The sequence below is a fragment of the Megalobrama amblycephala genome, linkage group LG4 (genome assembly GCF_018812025.1).
Source record: "Megalobrama amblycephala isolate DHTTF-2021 linkage group LG4, ASM1881202v1, whole genome shotgun sequence".
Lineage (NCBI taxonomy): Eukaryota > Metazoa > Chordata > Actinopteri > Cypriniformes > Xenocyprididae > Megalobrama > Megalobrama amblycephala.
In genome coordinates, this window is record NC_063047.1 from 27,420,918 (window position 1) to 27,441,051 (window position 20,134).

The 20,134-nt window shown below is 37.2% G+C and overlaps 1 protein-coding gene across 1 annotated transcript; it reads right to left on the reverse strand.

Annotated features, from left to right (window-relative positions):
- Positions 1 to 3,210: 3,210 nt before the first annotated feature.
- LOC125267229 (protein HIRA) lies at positions 3,211 to 19,504 on the reverse strand. The gene is made up of 26 exons (XM_048188672.1): positions 19,367 to 19,504; positions 18,579 to 18,855; positions 17,951 to 18,013; positions 17,676 to 17,786; positions 17,071 to 17,161; positions 15,638 to 15,732; positions 15,445 to 15,540; positions 14,413 to 14,573; positions 14,081 to 14,248; positions 13,790 to 13,903; positions 12,572 to 12,642; positions 12,335 to 12,440; positions 11,579 to 11,794; positions 10,108 to 10,193; positions 9,839 to 10,015; positions 9,582 to 9,749; positions 9,299 to 9,500; positions 8,492 to 8,590; positions 8,144 to 8,292; positions 7,690 to 7,851; positions 7,438 to 7,496; positions 5,150 to 5,255; positions 4,857 to 4,979; positions 4,600 to 4,763; positions 4,393 to 4,481; positions 3,211 to 3,835 (listed from the first exon to the last, which is right to left on the reverse strand). Exons 2-26 carry the CDS (start codon positions 18,613 to 18,615, stop codon positions 3,719 to 3,721), a joined length of 3,030 nt encoding a protein of 1,009 aa, XP_048044629.1. The 5' UTR covers positions 18,616 to 18,855; positions 19,367 to 19,504; the 3' UTR covers positions 3,211 to 3,718.
- Positions 19,505 to 20,134: the final 630 nt, after the last annotated feature.

Here is a 20,134-nt window from a genome sequence, read left to right on the forward strand (position 1 = left end):
AAATATCACACTTAAAATAGGCTTACCATAGTGAATCACGGTAAGACGATGATTGGCTCATTTATTTTTTGTTAATTTTAAACAAAAAAAGTTACATAGTGCACCTTTAAAGGGTTAGTTCACCCAAAAATGAAAATTCTGTCATTTATTACTCACCCCCATGCCGTTCCACACCCGTAAGACCTTCGTTAATCTTCAGAACACAAATTAAGATATTTTAGTTGAAATCTGATAGCTCCGTGAGGCCTCCATAGAGAATACGAACCGACGTCATGCCTCGTTGCATGCCGGGGCGGCGCCGCCATTTTGACAGGATCGCCCCCTACTACTTGCACTGAAATTAATACAGATACTTGCTTACCTTTTGTTTTGTTTCTGCCATTAAGTGCAACATTCACATTTTTAATGGTATCGTTTGCAGGGAACAGAAGCTATTTTATAGCATTGCATGATAATTTTATTTATTTTTATGTTTTTCACTGAAGTTTTGTAGAATTTCGTTTACAATGTTCATCTGTTTACCGTGTCGCATGCTGGACGCTCGCTGCTGCTTCAGCCATGGAATGAATATCCAAATAAAAGTATGTGTTCAACACGCTGAGAAAAGTCGATTCATTTATTTGTTGGAAACGTTTAAATGATGCTTAAACGAGCATATTGAGTAGGCCTACAACTGTTGTCATTGTAAATATTCCTTTCCACGATCCCAGAGAATCAGAGATTAGAGGTCAGTCAGCGGACAGACGGACACGAACACACTGTATTTTTATTTCAACAGATGACAAACAAAATCAAAACCCTAGGAGCTTGTCAACAGTTTAGTAGTGAGTCCTTGCAAGAGCACATTTTAAAAACGCTGGCTTAGTGTATTATGATGACATTATATTAAAAGATGTGCAGACGAGCCCTGAATATGAACGCAACGCGTTCTCCACACAGTATGCTTTAACAGATATGTACAGAATCTTGTGTTTGTCTCGGTGTCTCTTCATTCTTAAAAGCATTTGAATGTCCCCATTCAAGTTCTACTAATTCACGAGCGGAGTGAGAGTCAGACTCGCAAACGGTAATGTTAATTATTAAACCAAAAATTTCAAAAAACACTCAGCAATGTGATTCTTTTATTGAGTGATATGCAGTGGGTTTAATCAGTGCCATTACTAAAAGATTTGCCATTCGGCGTCTTCTCGTCATCTCCTCAACCTGCTTCCCTTGCTGTTTTTACACGTAGAAAAGGCAAAAAACGTTGCTTGTTGTCCAGTTCTCTCTCAGAACGATTATCAGAGTTACTATCGCCATTATCGATGCAGCATTAATGACATATAATGGTGAATTTTTTCACAATCATGACAGAAAACAAATTACTGAACTAAACTCAATGACGGAAAGGCTGCGCGATCCTGTCAAGATGGCGTATAAACAAAGAAGTTACCCAGAACTCAACGTGGCGTGACGTCAGAATCGTATTCTCTATAGGGAGCAATGACACTTCCTCTGTCAAGATCCATAAAGGTACTAAAACATATTTAAATCGGTTCATGTGAGTACAGTGGTTCAATATTAATATTATAAAGCGACTAAAATATTTTTGGAGCGCCAAAAAACAAACAAAATAACAACTTATTTAGTGATGGCCGATTTCAAAACACTGCTTCAGGAAGCACCGGAGCATAAATGAATCAGTGTAACGAATCTGCTGTTCGGAGCGACAAAGTCACGTGATTTCAGCCGTTGGCAGTTGGACACGCGATCTGAATCATGATTCGACACACTGATTCACTGTGCTCCGATGCTTCATGAAGCAGTGTTTTGAAATCGGCCATCACTAAACAAGTCATTATTTTGTTTTTTTTGGCGCTCCAAAAATATTCTCGTCGCTTTATAATATTAATATTGAACCACTGTACTCACATGAACCTATTTAAATGTTTTTAGTACCTTTATGGATCTTGAGAGAGGAAGTGTCCATTGCTCCCTATGGAGGCCTCAAGGAGCTATCGGATTTCAACTAAAATATCTTAATTTGTGTTCTGAAGATTAAAGGTCTTACGGGGGTGGAACGGCATGAGGGTAAGTAATAAATGACAAAATTTCCTTTTTGGGTGAACTAACCCTTTAACTGTTTGCAAAATTGATTTAAGAAACCTTTCTTGATCACCAAGTCATATTCATTTTATTTATGAAGGATCATGTGACACTGAAGGCTGAAGTGCTGAAAATTCAGCCTTGAGTTCACAGCAATAAATTATTTAAACATATTAAAGCGGAACTCAGATTTGTGAAGCTCCCCCTACAGTTTCCTTCAGTGAATACTCCATAATACTCAGTAATACTCCAAGCGCAGCTCTGGACTACAACAACTACAACGCTCACCAGCGCAGTAGTTTTGCAAATACAGTACAAGAAATATTGATGGAGGTGGGTAATTTTCAAAATTGTCTTATAAAGTCATATATACATTGTTTTTGAATTACCGTAAAGCAAACAGCACTTGACAAAATCACTCTCGCGTGAACGTGAACATGAGGCGAGATTGTGTCGGGCCGGTGCAGCTCAACTTGCAAGTGCTGTTTTCTGGCGTAGACGTGCCAGAGGGGGTTAGTGCACGCCTCAAACACACCAATTAGTCAATTAACCATCGTAAGGACTTAGAAAACTATTTATGAAGGTAAAAAGTTACTTAGTTCTGCTTTAAATAGAAAAGTTATTTTTAATTGTAATATTTCACAATATTGCTGTTTTTACTACTTTTTTTTTAAATCAAATAAATGCAACTTTGGTAACTGAACATACAATTTTGCCATCCCCAAACTTTTGAACAGTACTGTACATAATTTTATTTAAGTCATGCGTCACACTTATATTAGCTAGATTCAGATTATATTATACATGTTGCAGATTCTAGAAAAAGATTCCAACCAACAGGTTTCTTACGTTTTTTTTTTTTTTTGGCTAAAGCCCATTTCTACTTTTAGAGAGTGTTAATTTTGGACTCCGCAGAAACACCAGATCACCATATTGTTTAACATCAGATCTCTACTACCACCACCTGCTCAAAACAAGGTAGTACTAAATAAAAACCAATACAAATGTCTTGATTTTAGTCATTTTGTACCACCACAGAAAATAAATCACCAAAAGCCAATCTTACCCATGAGAGAGAGAGAGAGAGAGAGAGAGAGAGAGAGAAAGAAAGAACAGAGCAACAGATTTTAGAACTGGTAAATTGTTTATTCCTTATTAATTGAAGGTTTACCATTTTCTTAATTTTATAGAAAACGGAGAAAAAAATTGCCTTTTACAAACATTTACAAATAAATGACAAGTGGCTGTACAAATAGGAACAGAAAGAGAAAGACAAAAAGAAAGGAGGGAGGGAGAGTTGGATCACCACTATCAACTTTTAGTTGAGAAGTAAAAACATCCAGTTTTAAGATGACTGCCATGCAAACTTTGTGCTTGAACAAAATTATCCCAAAATTCGAGTTATCCCATCCTTTCCTCTTTCTTACCACCGGCACAAAGTTTACAAACATAATTAATAAATTCATTTAACAAATTAATTCTTAAAAAAAGCATCATTATTTTTGTCCATTTTTATTAGTGTCCATGTCTGCGTTATAGACAGTGCTGTCAGTGAAAGCTAAGGCAGATTGTTAGCACATGTACAGGCCAGGAAGGGGGTCGGGTGAAACATCAAAAGGTCAAAGGTGAAGTGCTATTTTATACGCAGCAATTCGAGCTGATCCTGGTACTCGGTGAAGAGTCTCTGGAACCGCAAATTCTGACCAATCACAGGCAGCACCTCTGTCAGCAGATCCCTCTTTCTCAGACCCTGAAATAGACACAGAAGATAGTGAAGCCTTGTTAATTGTATAAACATGCTTGAATGTTAAATAAAACGCATTATTTTCCACATATTTTACATTATCGCAGCACCTCTTTTCTCAGTCTGTCAGTAACGGTCTGTTAGTTCCTGTCTCTATGAAGCTCCTCCTTCTGAAAAGCACAGTGTGCTCTGATTGGTCAGCTAGACCACTGTGTTGTGATTGGTCAATCACTTTGAGCACGTTTCGGAAATATCACGGCCCTTACCATAACCACAAGTTTCAAAACAATACTAACGCAACTCAACCAAGACCTTGCCCCTTTTCTTGAGTATGCCTTGGGCTAGAATTATTTAAATAAGGGATTATTGTGATGTGTACATTCCCGGAGGAAAATTTAAAAGACAGTCGAGGCATTTCAGGGAGATCAGAAACAGTGCTTACTGATATAGAAAATAACTCACATTGGACTTCCATTTACTTGCTCAAACAGCAACATTATACATAAGAACATTGAAAAAGTAAAAAAGCATAATAGGTTTAAGTAAAGAGGAAAGAATAATACCAGGACAGTTGGCTCCCAGGAGCTGCTACTGGATTTGTGAACTGGTCCCAGTAAATCCTGACATAGTTCCCTTAACCTCTGCTCATAACCTGCAAAGATACACAGAGTTATTTCTCAATACCAAAGACAGAAAGTGGGCAGCATTTTAATTTCTAATGGACCCTCTTGACTCTCTTTTTTCTACCAGTTGACCACCTTCTCTCTCACCCTCATTTACGAGGAAACGTGCGTAGATGAGAAGCCAGTGTCTGTACTCGCTTGCTGAGAGGAGGATTAGGGTGGAGGAGAGCTGGTTCTCTAAGAAGGCCAGAGTTATTCCCTGCTGCAAATGGTGAGTCGTCGAAGACAAGCGAGATGCCAACCGCCCCGCACTGAGAGAGACAAAAAGTGAGATAGTTACTCTACAAGGCTGATTGTCATCCAATCAGAAAGCAGCATTAGCAAAGCACAGCAATCACTATTACCTCAGATTACGGCCCTGTGTAAGAGCCAATGGCCCCATGGAGCCCAAAGCATCCTGAGAGGACAAGCAATTGCGGAAGTCTGCACACTGTACCAGAGAGTCCTGCTTATCTGCGATCAAATTCCTGTTAGATATGAAGAGAAAAGATAGAAATATCAGAGACAGAAAAATCATAGCGGCCCAAAAAAGTATTTAGACAGCAGTCCACAACACAATTCACTCATGAACACAACATTCTGGTTGTTACATGTTAGTGGAACTTGACTTAATATATGGTTTTTGTACATCACTCACCAGGTCTCCAGCGATGAGTTGAAGCAGTATGTTTTTCCATTTGACAACGCCACCACAGCTACACCTTGCTGGGTCAAAAGAGACTGACTAACTGTGGCGTCTGTGCCTGGAGTAAGAGAGAGATGAGGTATAATATTTCAATTGATTTAAGATAAAGAATTCATTTGTCAAATTGTTGCTGCCCATCATTTTCACAGGCAAACTCTTTTGTTATGTAATTCGGCACTTCTATGCTACACTACCATTCAAAAGTTTGTGGTACGCAAAATTTGTTTTTGAAAAAAGTATCTTGCAAAGGCTGCATTTATATGATCAAAAAAAAAAAAAAAACCTTTGGTTTTCCAAAGTTACTAGCCACTCAGCATTTTCACTGGCTACAATTTTGACATTGATACCATGGTGAAAAACTGCCACTGATATCTTTAAAAATTATCTCATAATATTATAATTGGAATATTAGGCTGCTGTCACTTTAAGGCCTGATGCACTGATCCATTATACTATTACATGTGCTTTAATTCTCAACTCTTTACATTCACTTAAAACATAACTGACCGCTTTTATGTGAATACTCGCCAAGACCGGCATTTTGACATTATTTTGTGTGTATTTGACTGTTTAAGCGCAATAAGCAGCAAAAAAGAACTCAATTTAGTACTGAGCGGCGGCTTTATGCACACGCATTTTGGGTGTAAGCACAAAATCTGTGGGAATTAGTAAAATTATCAGCAATACGCACAATCCCACGCCGAAATTCAAGCCCTGTAACACCAACAATATTCATCCACCACAAATGAAATGAGTGAGTGAGGGGAAGCAGGTTTGTGTCAACTCGCTGTCGAAGAGATGAGAGAGCAGGAAAGCGCAGATGGTATCGTGTATCTATTCTGCGAAAAATTAGTACTGGAAGCGTTTCAGATATTTCAGTATCAATGTGTATCGAAAAATCAATATTTTTGACAACACTACATTGCACTTAGTTTATTATTGCCTTTAGAAAAGACTAATATATATTAGTCTTTTATAAAAAAAAAAAAAAAAAAAAAAAAAAAAATTTTATATATATATATATATATATATATATATATATATATATATATATATATATAGTGGCTAGTAGGGTTGGCAGGTGTAAATCTCAAGCCCTGTTTTGGAGTATTATTACAATTTAAAATAACATCTGTTTTAATATAAATTGTAATTTATTCCTGCAATTCTGAATTTTCAGCATCATTACTCCAGTCTTAAGTGTCACATGATCCTTCAGAAATCATTCTAATATGTTGATTTGGTGCTCAAGAAACATTTCTTATCAATTTTGGAACCAGTTGCTTAATATTTTTGTGGAAAGTGTGATAAATTTTTTAAATCAGAATTCGATGAATAGTTCAAAAGAACAGCATTTATTTGTAAAACAAATCTTTATAAATGCAATGCAACATTTTTATGAATAAAACTGCTCACTGTAATTTTTGATCAATTTAATCTGGTCTTACTGAATAAAAGTATTAAATTCTTTACAAAAAAGTAGTATATTTTGATAGTTTTTAAATGCAATTTTAAAGACATTATTTAAAATACAGTAAAAAGCTACTGTAGAACATGAGTAGGAACACCTACATTTGCTTTAACATAATGTCTAAACGAAGAGTTCTCAGCATCATAGTGAAAGTGTTCAGAAATGTTCAGAACTGTTCACTTACATGAAAGTTACCACCTGTGATCGCTCTTTCTTTTCTTTTGGAAAATGTTTGCCTTGACTCTTATACACAGTCTTTTTTAAAAATCACATTTAACAAATGATAAAAAATATTTTCCAGCCTATGTAACAATAATATCTAATCAGGTTTTGAAAATTTATGAACAGTAAAATTCATATTTTTTGCAGAAATGTACTGTTTGCTACAGTAAATAAGAGGGTGGAGCTTAGCAAAGGGTTAATTAATAAGCTCCACTTAAAGATATAAAAAGAAGGAAAAGCTCATTAAAGGGATAGTTCACCCAAAAATTAATAAAAATTCACCCTCAAGTTGTTCCACAATGTTTGTAACCAAGAAGATCTCACCCCATTGACTACCATAGTAGGAAAAAAGATACTATGGTAGTCAATGGGGGGTTAAGATCTGCTTGGTTACAAACATTCTTCCAAATATCTTTCTTTGTGTTCAACAGATCAAAAAAATGTATGCAGGTTTGGAACAACTTGAGGGGGAGTAAATGATGATAGAATTTTTATTTTTGGGTGAACTATCCCTTTAACTTATTCAAGAAAGAAAACAAAATCACACCTGATAGGATTGGATTCAGAGATTCATTTTTGACCAAAGCTGTCTGTTTCTGAACATCCCTGCAGAAAAAAAAAGACAATACCAGCCATTAAACATGAAATCTAGATCTTTCAGATTTTACTTAATCACTGACCTTTAAAAAAGAAGATGTAATAAATCAACCTGACTGCTGTTATAAATACAGCCACGTTTTAACAAACAAATTACTTCTCTTGACTTTTCTATTGAGAAACGGAGAGGATGGGTCAGTACCAGACAGACAGCGTGGCTGATGCCGTCAGCGCCATGACGAAGTGGCCTGAGCAATGAAGTGCTGACATGGGGGCGGGCAGCATGATGGATGGAATCAGCCTCCGTCCACATGCAGTGAAGACAGAAAGCGTGCGGTCCTCGCATGCTACGGCAACGACATCGCTATGAAAAGATAAAAATAAGGCAGTTTTAGTTGAAATGTCAAAATCGTAGGGCTGCACGATTAATCGCATGAGATTGTCATGCGTGTCTCGTCAGTAAAGCCGGTTCTGTGATTAGTGGTAAATGTCCATCACCTGCTTTCAAATGGAGCGGCACTTAATATACAGAGCCGTAGTTCGCGGACAAGCTACGCAATATCGCGTTCATAATCGAAGGCGATTCATCTGCGATTATGAACGCGATTATGAACGCGATATTGCGGTGTGTGTTTTAATACGCGTTACATGCTCACCTGCTCCCTGTGGCTATGATGATGCGACTGGGCAGCAGTGTGTCCCACTCTCTGCCCTCTCTGCTCCATTTGAGCTGACTAAGACGAGCTCCAGACACTACAGAGACCTCGTTCTCCACCTCCAGATATGTGACGGAGTCTGTGCCCACCTACGCATGCAAGTTAAAAAAAATTGAATTCAAAATGAAACTGTGGATTTAAGTCCATGTAAATTTTGCTTTTATTATTAGCTGATTTGAATCCTCTCATAACTTATTTATTCTCCTGTTGACACAATATGATCTGTCAAGAGCATTAATTGTAAACACAGAACTAATATCTTAGGTGTAGAGAGTGCTTGCACCATACCTGAGTGCTGAATGATTTCTGTATGGATGGGGTAGGAAGTTTTAACACCACTACAGGTGTTGCTATTCGAGAAGGCTCTTTCTCCACTGAGACTGGAGTCTACAAGAGAAGAGAACAATTAGAAATCAGTAAACAAAATTCATCTTTGATGCCCAGTCACATAAGAGACTCTCAGGTCTTTTCTTTATTTATATACAGTTTGTAGATTACAGCAGTCACAGTCGAATAGTGTAGATTTGTTTCTTATTTTATATTTATTATGTACAAAAATATATACAAATAAACATACATTTGTACAAAACTGTTCAAAACTTTGGGGTCAGTAAGATTTATTTTTTTAATTAATACTTATTCAGTAAGGATTCAATTTATATTTCAAATAAATGCTGCTTATTTGAACTCTTTATTCATAAAGAATTCTAAAAAAAAGTATCATGCTTTCCACAAAAAAAAATAAAAAATTATATATATATATATATATATATATATATATATATATATATATATATATATATATATATAAAACCGACCCCAAACTGTTGAACAGTACTGTATAATATATATATCCATATAAAATGCTGTATGTAAATAAATATATTTATATAAAAATCATATTATATATGTTAAAAACAATTACCTTTATACTCTTTAAAAAATATTTTAGCAAAAGTGCTTTATTTATCATGCTACGCTTTAGCAGTTACACAGTTTGCACAGTAAAACCCTCTAAGAAAAGATCTGAACAGGCCAATTACTAGATTTCAAAACTCTTGTTTTACAAACATCTCTCGAAAGAGGAAATGCCACCTGTGGGAAGGGTTGTGATACAGGCATCATTTTGGCATCTTTCCTTGGCCTTCCCTTCTTCCTCTTCTCTACCACTTCTCCTCCCTCCATCTCTCCCTTCCTCTTGGCCATAGAGAGTGATTTCACCATGATTTTGTCCTCACTGTCGCTGCTGGTTTCATCTTTTACTTTCGGCTCCTTCACAGAGGTGCTGTCTTTTACCCTAAGAAAAAAAACACAAAACAACTTTAGTTTTTAAGCTCAGTTTAGAAGATGACACCAGTTATCATGGAGACATTAATACCTGTCAAGTGGGGTGATGCCTATAGTGACAGGTACACTAGTGACCCCTGGTGTGGCCTTTGACCTTTCAGTAAATCGCGAATCCAGCGCTTTCATGGGCTCGATTTTGGTGGCAGACGTCAACAGCAGAGTCGATTTCATAGCGATTGAGTTTACAGGTGCAGTTCCACTGAAAGAGAGACCAGAGACAATAAAAGAAATTTGAAAGACAGAGGGGGAATGGGACATGACCGCTACATTGCATACATGTACACTTACCTCTCCTTGTTTTCTTCAGTAGTTTTGTTGGGAGAGGTGGTGGTGGGGTCGTGGGAAGGTCGCAGGCCGAGTGAGTTGGCCGTGCTGGAATCTGAAGAGATCTGAGGGGTGAGCTGGGTAGATGCGGACGACCCCGGCAAGATTGGCACGCTGTTAAACAATGCTGGCGAGAAGTCCCTGGGCAAAAGAACGAGAGATTCAGCTACTGAATGCATGCAGTGGTATAGGTAAGTGATAATTTTAGATGTGTTGTCGAGCTTGTTCGTTACCCCGTGTCGAGCTGTGCAATGCAGAGAGGTGTGATTCTTCTTCTCCCATCTGCGGTTCTAGTCTCTACTTGCTTCTTTAAGAGGTTCTGCCCAATCCAAACAAACGTGCCAAAAAACAACGTTTTTGTTAAAGCAGATAAAGTGAAATATACAATCCTGTCACTGCAACCATTTACATAATGACTTGAAAGCTGGCATTTTAATTCATGTATAATAACTGAAGCCCTGAAAACATGTTCTGTGGGAACAAAAGTGTAAATATTCAAGCTCTCTAAACCTCTATGTTACCATGGTATTAAATTATACATAAATACACAGATTCATACATAGACAGGGAAACAGACAGATGTGCATGTGTGCAAGTCTATGCAAATTATTTAATATCACACACCCACACATTATGTCTTTTGCATGCAATATGCAGGTTGCACTTTATTTTACAGTACATGCACTTACTTACATTGTACTTAACTAAAAAGGTATTTGGGTAATATAAGGTAACTACATGGGTTAAGCTTAGGTTATTACCCAATTATTGTAATCACTACAATAAGTACATGAGTATGTACATGTGGAACAGAACTGTAAAATAAAGTGCTACCAATATGCATGTAAACTATTGAATATTACATAACCACTCATTACGCGTATTAGGGCTTAGCATTATGATTCTGCCATTTCATTTACACCTACAGTAGTCCCAAAATGTACTTAAACACTTTTGGACTCTTAAGCCACATATGAAATATATGAATTTAATATATTTAGATACCTAAGGCCATGTGTCCATCAAAACATTTTAGCCACCTGAAAACGCGCTCTTCTGAAAATGGCTAGCTGCGGGTGCTTAACAGCGCTTAGTGTTGCAGGATTTTTGAGGTGCTTTTTTTGCTATGATATCGAATATCCATGGAAGTATTACTAATATCTGATTTTCACAGATAGTTTGTTTCTGAATATAGAAATCTCAACACAATGTAAAGTACTTGCTCTGGCCCTTTGTTTTGAATTGTTTTGAATGAACCACATAGAAAGAGAGGAAGGTTGGTTGGTGTGGTATTTGTCCCACCCCTCTCCACTGTGATTGGACGGCTGGGTAAAAAGTGACAGTGATAAGCACTGCGTTTTACCCAAAGCTGTACATTTTTCAACTCTAGCCAATGGCAAAAATCGTCATGCTGCTGGCATTTTTAAAATACGTGGCGCTTCCTTTGAAAACAATTGAAAAAAATATGCCGGCTTTGGTGGACACAGCCTAATTATCAAACCAACTGGCATCTGCAAAGAAATTAAGCTAGACAGTTTGGATTTTAAAATCTGACAGAGCATAAAACTATACTTAGTAAACTTGCAAGTCAGCCATTGCTGGAGTTGTAAATATGAGTACCCAAATTATTTTCGAAAATAATTTTAGTATATAAACTATTCCAATCATTTGCTGTGTGTATTGTTGCATATTCTTTCTTCTGACCTTCCTGATGTCCTCCAGGGACTCTCCATTGAGCACATTGGTGAGTTTGTGCGTCTGGTTCTCAGGACCGCTTCCCTGTGCTCCATTAGGGTTCGGGTTTCCCTGCCGTTCCTGCTGATACTTGAGCATTTCTGGGTTCTCAATGATTGTGCTGGAAAGCTGCGACTCCATTGTGATGGCCAGACTCTTTCCGTAGATGTTCTGATGAATAGAATTCTACAAAAAAGATATACAGAAATCTTATTTTGGAGACTCAAGACTTTTCCGACACCTTGCTAGTTTGTGTGCGTGCATGTATGCAGTGTTGAAGAGACATGACAGTAGCTCAGCTGATTTTAAAACAGTGTGGCTTTTCCCTCTAACAAGCTACTTTCCCCCAACTAGGAGCAGTGTAGCACAGCAAAACCCTGCATTGCTGTTTTTGTCACAATGCATTGAGCGAACCGAAATTAATTAGCAAACACTCGCCTTGTCTTGTGTATCCCTTTACGTAGAGATTTAATTCACGTGAGCAAATTTGTTCAACAAATGGTTCAAAAACGATTCTTTTATTAATAATTTAATTCATAAGTAAATAATTAACTAAACGTGTCCAACATAAATATCACCTTTTGTGTGCCAAATAAACTATTTTTTTTATAATATAATAATTATATAATTGAAAATTTATTGTTGCAATGTTAGCTACTTTTGTTAGTTAACTTGGTAGTTTTTCCAACACTGGTGTGTGTGTGTGTGTGTGTGTGTTTTCTCCACCTTTTCTTCTTCATTCAAGGGATCGCCCAGTTCATCCTGCGAAAAGTCCAGGAAGGCCACAGTCCCATCCATAGAGCACACCAGGAGTCCCAGCCCATTCAGTGTCCTGAGAGATACAATCCATTTACAACATTCTCATGCAAGACCAGCAGTCGTCAGTTGGATATACGTTTTTACCCAACTACAATGTCTACAATGCTTTACAAAGCTTGGAAAATAGAAAAGCTGTTTTCTTACCATGTAATATCCATAATAGATTTATCAAAGAGGTCATGGATGACAACCAGGGGACGTTTGAGTGAGGTGAGCTGAAAAACAAGAGAAGGACAACTGATTCAAGGTGCATTATCTTAATATTCAGAAACTATTCCCTTACACTGCGTGAAAAAATGTCATTTTTCTGTCCTCATTGAAAGCAAAATACTGTGTAAAACAACAACAAAATGAGTCAGCGCATATTATGTGGAGCTTTGGAATACTCCACAGTCCAGAGGGACTGACAAAATGTATTGTCATGGTTGCAGCTGGTTAGGACAAAAAACTCGTTAACATGGATGAGATGTGATTTATTGCCTTCTCATGTCAGTTGTCAGTTTTAACATTAAAAAATATTTTTGAGTACAGCATAACTACAATATTGTTTACACTACAGTTTGAGGCCAGTAACATTTTTCTGGAAGAAATTAATACTTTATTTCTGCAAGGATGCATTCAATTGATCAAAAGTGACAGAAGACTTCAAACTGTTTTTTAGACAGACTTCTACATTGCTTTTACATTTTACATTACAAAAGATTATATTTCAAAATAAATGCTGTTCTTTTAAACTTTCTATTCATTTAGAAATGAATCTAATACTGAGTCAGTGTCCTGGCAAAGATCCTGGAAGCCTGCACTGTCTATACAACATAAACAGCGTAGATGACTGACAGGGGAGAGATGAAATTGTTGAATAAAGTTGTTATTTTTGTTTTGCGTTTGCACACAAAAAGTATTTTCAACACTTCCTAACATTAAGGCTGAGCCACTGTAGTCACGTTGAGTACTTTCACCTTGAATGTGGTAATTATGTTGCTTTCTATGTTGGATAAAAAAAACAACTAAAAAAAAAACAACAACTCGGATTTCTTCAAAAATATCTTGATTTGTGTTCCGAAGGTGTTACGGGTTTGGAATGACAGAATTTTCATTTTTTGGGTGAACTAACCCTTTAAACAGCACAACCCTTTTCAACATTGATAATAACAAGATCTTTTTTCCCCCACCAAATGAATGATTTCTAAAGGATCGTGTGACACTGAAGACTGGAGTAATGGGTGAAAATTCTGCTGTAAATTTAGCTTTGCCATCACAGGAATAAATAACATTTTAAAATATAATCACAACAACCAGTTAGCGAATGTGGCTGATGAAGGATAAAAAAAAAAAAAGGGTTGTTAGTGAGAAGTCTCTTACCCATACAGAAAGTGAGCGGTCCTTACTACCCACAGCACAGCAGCAGTACGGGCAGCTGGGTTTGGGCGTGCTGCCATTCTTCTGTTTTTTCTTAAAGATCTTAGGATTAAACTTCTGCAGAGAGATAGAGAGGAATTCATAAAGAGATAAGAATCAAATTATAGAGCTTGGCCAATTCTAAAAATGATCATGATTTCATTAAAACAAAAGCATATACTGCAGTAAAAACCATGATGGAGATTTCAATGCATGCTTCTCTGTGAAATATGAATGATTTGAGCAAACACTAACCACCACAGTAACAGCTTTTCGATGACCCACAAAATCCATGTTGGTTTTCCAGCCGTCACGTTCGATGATCTGAGCTGTGGGCCCAGAATTATTCATGGCGTGAGCTGAAACCAGGTACTGACCATCTGGAGACCAGCTCAGCCTCAGGACGTGTGTGGTGCCGCCACACTGGATCAAAGCAAGAGAGAAGGAAAAAAAGAGAGAACACAGGGTCAAGTGAATGTAAACAATTTAAAGACGAAAATAAGCAAAATGAAAATAGCATAAACAAAAAAGTAAATACAATCCCAAACTGGCATTTCTGGCCAGCAGTGTGAAGTCTGAAGTCTTACTTCACTAAAGGGTTTTGTGATGTTTGTCTCCAGCTGCCAGTCCATGGTCCTCCAGACCTTCAGGCTATGGTCGTCTGCCTGAGAGGCAATGTACTTTCCAACAGGGTCCCACGTCAGGCCTTTCACCAGCCCTGTGTGTCCCTTTAAAGTCATCACAATATCTGTGGCATACACAGACAAAAGCAAATTAAAAAGTTCAGTCTTTGATGCTTTGATTCAGAACTGAAATTATTGATACAGAAGCCAAACCTCTATAATATTCCCTGACAAAAATAACCTAGATGTTATTAGAGTGGCCATAACAGTATTTAGGCACTTAAGCCACACTTAGAGGGTTAGTTCATCCAATAATGAATCATCAATTACTCACCTTCATGTTGTTCCATACCTATAAGACTTTCATTAATCTTCGAAACAGATATTTTTAATGAATCTGAGACATTTCTGAAGGTCTAAAAGTCAAAACGTTCATAAAGAGATTGTAAAATAAATTCATATGAATTCAGCAGTTAAATCCAAGAGGTACAATCACTTTATATGATGAACAGATTTAATTTAGGCTTTATTAACATATAAACAATACACATTGATGAGCAAATGTACATAGAGAACTCAAATTTGGTAAACAGGAGCTCAAGTATGAGAACCAATAAGGTTCATTCTTGCGTGTCACACCAGCACACTTCCGCAAGAACCAGTGGGGTTTGTTCCTGCATGTCAAGCAAGTTGACCTTTTTAATATTTGAGTACTCTATATATTTAAATTAAATCTGTTCATCATATAAAGCGATCATGTCTCTTTAGAAGATTTAGATTAAACTCTCAGATTTCACTAAAAATATCTTCATTTGTGTTTCGAAGATGAACGAAAGTCTTACGGGTTTGGAACTACATGAGAGAGTAATTGACAGATATTTCATTTTTGGGTGAACTAACCATTTAATGTCATTGCATTAGAAACACATCAAACCCAAGTGCCATCTGCAAACAAATGACGCAAGACTTTTTCTTAGATCCAAATTCACTTTTCACCTGGAAATTTTCGAGCGTTCCATATAACGATGGTATTATCCACACTGCAGGACGCGAGCCAGACATCATGAGGTGACCAGGCGACATCCATTACATCTGAATCAGATTGAGAGAAAACACCACATGTGCTTCACACAATGCCAAAACCGAGGACAATATCCAGCAATCACATAGGCAGCATTTTTCTCCTCACCTCCCGTGTGGTTCCTCAGAATCATGACGCACCTCCACTGTTCCACATTAGCCAGTTTACTGCTGGATCCAAACACCGTGCTTGGCCCTATGAAACTGTTTAACAAAAGAAATACCACAAAATACCTCAAAGGTCTGCGCGTGGATGCATGTGTGGCTTCTGTTTGTGTCTTATAAAACAAAAGAAAGTCAACAATCTGCATTCAAAAGTTGGGAAATAAACATGTATTCCAGTAGACAGACTGAGAATGCACTATTAAAAAAAAATATTATTTGTTGTGTCACATCCTTATTTTTAAAAACTTTCCTATTCAAATACATATAAATATATTAATATTATTAGAACATTTCAAAAAGTTAATATACATTTTTTTTTAAATGTTGGAACTAATCTCAAAACTAACTGTGATTACACAAAACTCACTGTTTTACCAATTCTTTTTGTTTTCTTTAAAGATGCAGTAAGCGATTTCTGAGAAACGCTGTTGAAAGTGGATTGGACCGAGCACCACGACACACTTGTAGCCAATCAATAGTTAGAGGGCGTATCCACTCATGATGGGGAGCAGACAGAGAGTGAGCAAGATGGAGGTTAAAAGAAAGACTGTAGAAAGAGAGATGGATGAGAGACATTTCAAAAGAGAAAAGGTCAGAGGAATATCACAGGAAAAAGCAGGGTTATGATCAGGCAAGAGCTTTAAGAAAAGCTTTCCAGTGAGAAACCTAAGCGTGAAAGCCTGAAAATGGATTGGGAGGTTGCGTTGTTTCTACTCCATATGTATGTAAGTAACATTATTTTTTATGTTTCATAGAACCAAGATAAGCTGTTGTTGTAATGTTAGCTATAGTAACAGGACAGTTTTGAGTGTCATTGTTTGTCTGGAGTATTATTTTGCTTTGCTTTCAGCGATGACAAAGAGACATCCACTCTTGCATTGCGTTTGGGCATTTTGGGGTCGGAGCAATGAAAGAAGGGGTGTGTTTGTTTACACTGTGTCCCTACTGGATGTGAGTGTCGCGATGCGATGCGACAAAAGATAATAGAACCAGTTATAATTAATTAGTGATGTTGTCTACACTGGAAGCAGTGCAACACAGGCGACAAATCTCTGACAGTAAACTGATGCCTCGTTCTATTTTTGATAGGGCTGCACGATATATCGCATGAGATTGTCACGCGCATTTCGTCAGTAAAGCCGGTTCCCTGATTACTGCTAAATCTCCATCACCTGCTTTCAAATGGAGCGGCATTTAATAGACAGAGCCGTAGATCACTGACAAGCCACGCAATATCGCATTCATATCGCAGATGAATCGCCTTCGATAATATCAAGTGTTTCTTAGAAATCGCTTATTGCACCTTTAATTGTTATATAATTTCGATCAATGAGAAGTGTTTTAAAGTTGGAGAAAAAAAATGTCAGTTTTACTCACGCTGCTCTCTTCCACACCATGACCAGTTTGTCATCTCCTCCTGACGCCAGGTATAAGCCATTATTTGACCAGCGCACACAATTCACACATGCTGAAATGCACAAAGTTACATAAAACATTTGATTAGATACTGAATATTCATCAGTGTCACACATTCTGTCTCACATTCTGTCAGTGCAGTTCATATCCAAAGGAGTTTAAAATACATTTAAGTGAGAAGATACAATCTAGACAGTCTCTGAATTTTTCTTTTGAATGTTGGGAGCAAAATATGTGTCTAAATGCAACAAAATGAAGTATTAAGAGAGCAACAATTCACAAATGTTCTTTGTTACTTCATAGCCTGGTTTCACAGACAGGGCTTAGATTAAGCCAGGATTAGGCCCGAGTTCAATTAGGGCATTTTTATAAACGTGCCTTAGAAAAAAAAAAAAAAAAAAAAAAAACACATTACTGGTGTGCATCTTTGAGACAAAACAATTACATATTTTAAAGATATGCCAGTGCAAGTTGCTTTCAGTTAAAACAGCTCAAACATGCATTTTAGTCTGGGACTAGCTTAAGCCTTTTCTGTGAAACAGAGGATAGAGATAAACAGGTCATACCTAAGTGATTGTCCATCTGACAAAGCAATTTAGGAATATTCTCATTCTTCTCATCCTCTTCTCGAAGAACCGGGGCCATATTCCAGATGACCACTTTCCCAGAGTCCTCACCTGTCCATCAGCATAGAAAATATTAGTTCCTAATGACAAACTATTAAATTAGGACTGTAATTAAACTTCCTTTTACAAAAATAAATAAATAAAATATGAAAGCTATACTTTAGTTAGCCAATAAAATAACAGGAAAATATATGTTGGAGGGTTTGAATTTTCACCTTGGCCACCTGTAGCAAACTTAGTTCCATCTGGATGGATATCAACTGAGAATATCGGTTTACCTGAAAACAAAAACACTCTTACAACACAAATACATGTCTACTATGGTCAAAGAGTCAAAAAATATGCAATGATAGAACACAACAAATGTACTGTATACAATACATGCAGTTCAAAGCAGGTTAAAAAGGCCACATTAGCATATAACAGATATAAACAATGTCACATACTTGATTTAATCGGTTAATTATGACCAGATAATCTCTTAAATGACATAAATGACTTAATTTTCACAGTGCAATAACAGCCATCAGCTCCAGCTTGAACGACCCATGTCACAGGTCTGCCTGCCTGTCTTTTGCAACTTCAAAATGGGTGGTGTGCACATCATATATTTTTGGTTTGGCTTCTTAAAAACCAGCCAAGCTCAAAACAGTCGGTTACTGTGATTCTTGTTGCGCTAAAATGTGCAGAAAAGAATCCGAGCGCAAGCACAACACTGCAGAGGAGACCAGATCCGTCCCTCTACATAACAAAAGCGCAAGTTGAAGCCCCGGATTCTTGCACAAACACACACACACACACACACACACACACACACACACACAGTCGGGCTGCTGCTCTCACCATTGTGATTGACCCAACTCGGCTTCAAGAGCTTCATCTTTACGCTGATCTATTATAAAACCGCCGTTTGCAACCCGCGATCTCCTTTTGCGCTTCCGAGGAGAATCGTTTCCAGCGTCCGCCCGCCCGCCCGGCCGTTTAAGTGCTGCGGCTCATCCGTTACTTTGTTGCTCAGTTGAACTCCATGTCTGTGTCTCTCTCTCTCTCACATCACTCTGAGCGTGAAGCTGCAGCAACTGAAGTCACGCCGGAAGTTCGCCGTCTTCTTCGAAGTTCCCTTGGAAACAAAGAATGAACGTGTTTGTTCCTTGTTTACATTCATTCGTTTAGCAGAAGCGTCATGGAAAATGATTTACAAAGGAGGAAAACACAAACACAAACACACGCGTCTAATAAGATAGTAATATCAGCAGTCGTGTTATTTAAGTACACCTCACTAATAAAAAGACTGAGGTCAATAGCCATAAAGGACCATGATATTACCATTTTTGGACATGTGGCATAGTGTCGTATTCTTTGAAATCACATTGTGTTTTGTGGTCAATGATTTTGTATTCAAAGGGATTTCACTTCACAAAATTGTATAACTTCATTTTCCCATGGGATATGCCTTATGAAAAGTGCCAAGTGGCATGATATAAGTAAGGTGGTAGCCTTGATAGTGTATCGGTCACATTCAGGACAGTCTCAAGTATTGCCTGTAGTTATTGCTGTAGGTAAATGCTGGTCAATGTAAAAACTTGCAGCAATAAGAGAAATATTGATAGATTTGAAAAAAAGCCCATTACCACTGAAATATACTATGAAGGGTGGCCCTGACCTTCAAACTCCATGTCCTGTTCAAAACCCCCCTCAGAAGTGGGTAGTGTTACTATATAGGAGTCCTCCACACTCCTGTTTCCATAGACTGTAAAAAAAAGATGGACACACCCGCCTGTTTCATCTAAATTTTCAGCATTTACTGATAAGTCATTTAAATAAAGAAAACACGTCAGTTGATAACTTACAGGGTCCTGATTTTTGTACATCCCTAAAAAGATGCATTTTTGGCTATTTATTTATTTATTTATTTATTTATTTATTTATTTATTTGCCTTTATAGTGGGCAGGGTTTGAAATTAACTTCTATTAGCCAAAACAAAAATATCAGAAATAAACCAGATAATTAAATAAACTAGATTATCCAGTCAAGTCACCTTTATTTATATAGCGCTTATTACTATACAGATTGTTTCAAAGCAGCTTTACAGCGATAACAGGAAATTAACGCGACAAAGTTCGTCAAAGTCACAGCTTAGATTTAAATATATTTATCACAGCACACAAAATACAATACAATATTATTAGTGTCCAAAATCTTCATTATTCATAATTGAGCAATATGTTTATAGACAAAAACGTTTTTTTGTTTTGTTTTTTTTGTTGGTTTTCTTTGAGGACAATCAAATTTCATGTAATGTCAAATACGCAAGTGTGTAACAGTACAGTAAAGATTGGATTTCTTTAATGATTACAGAAACATCCTATTATGAGTGGAAAGGACCATATTGCTCATG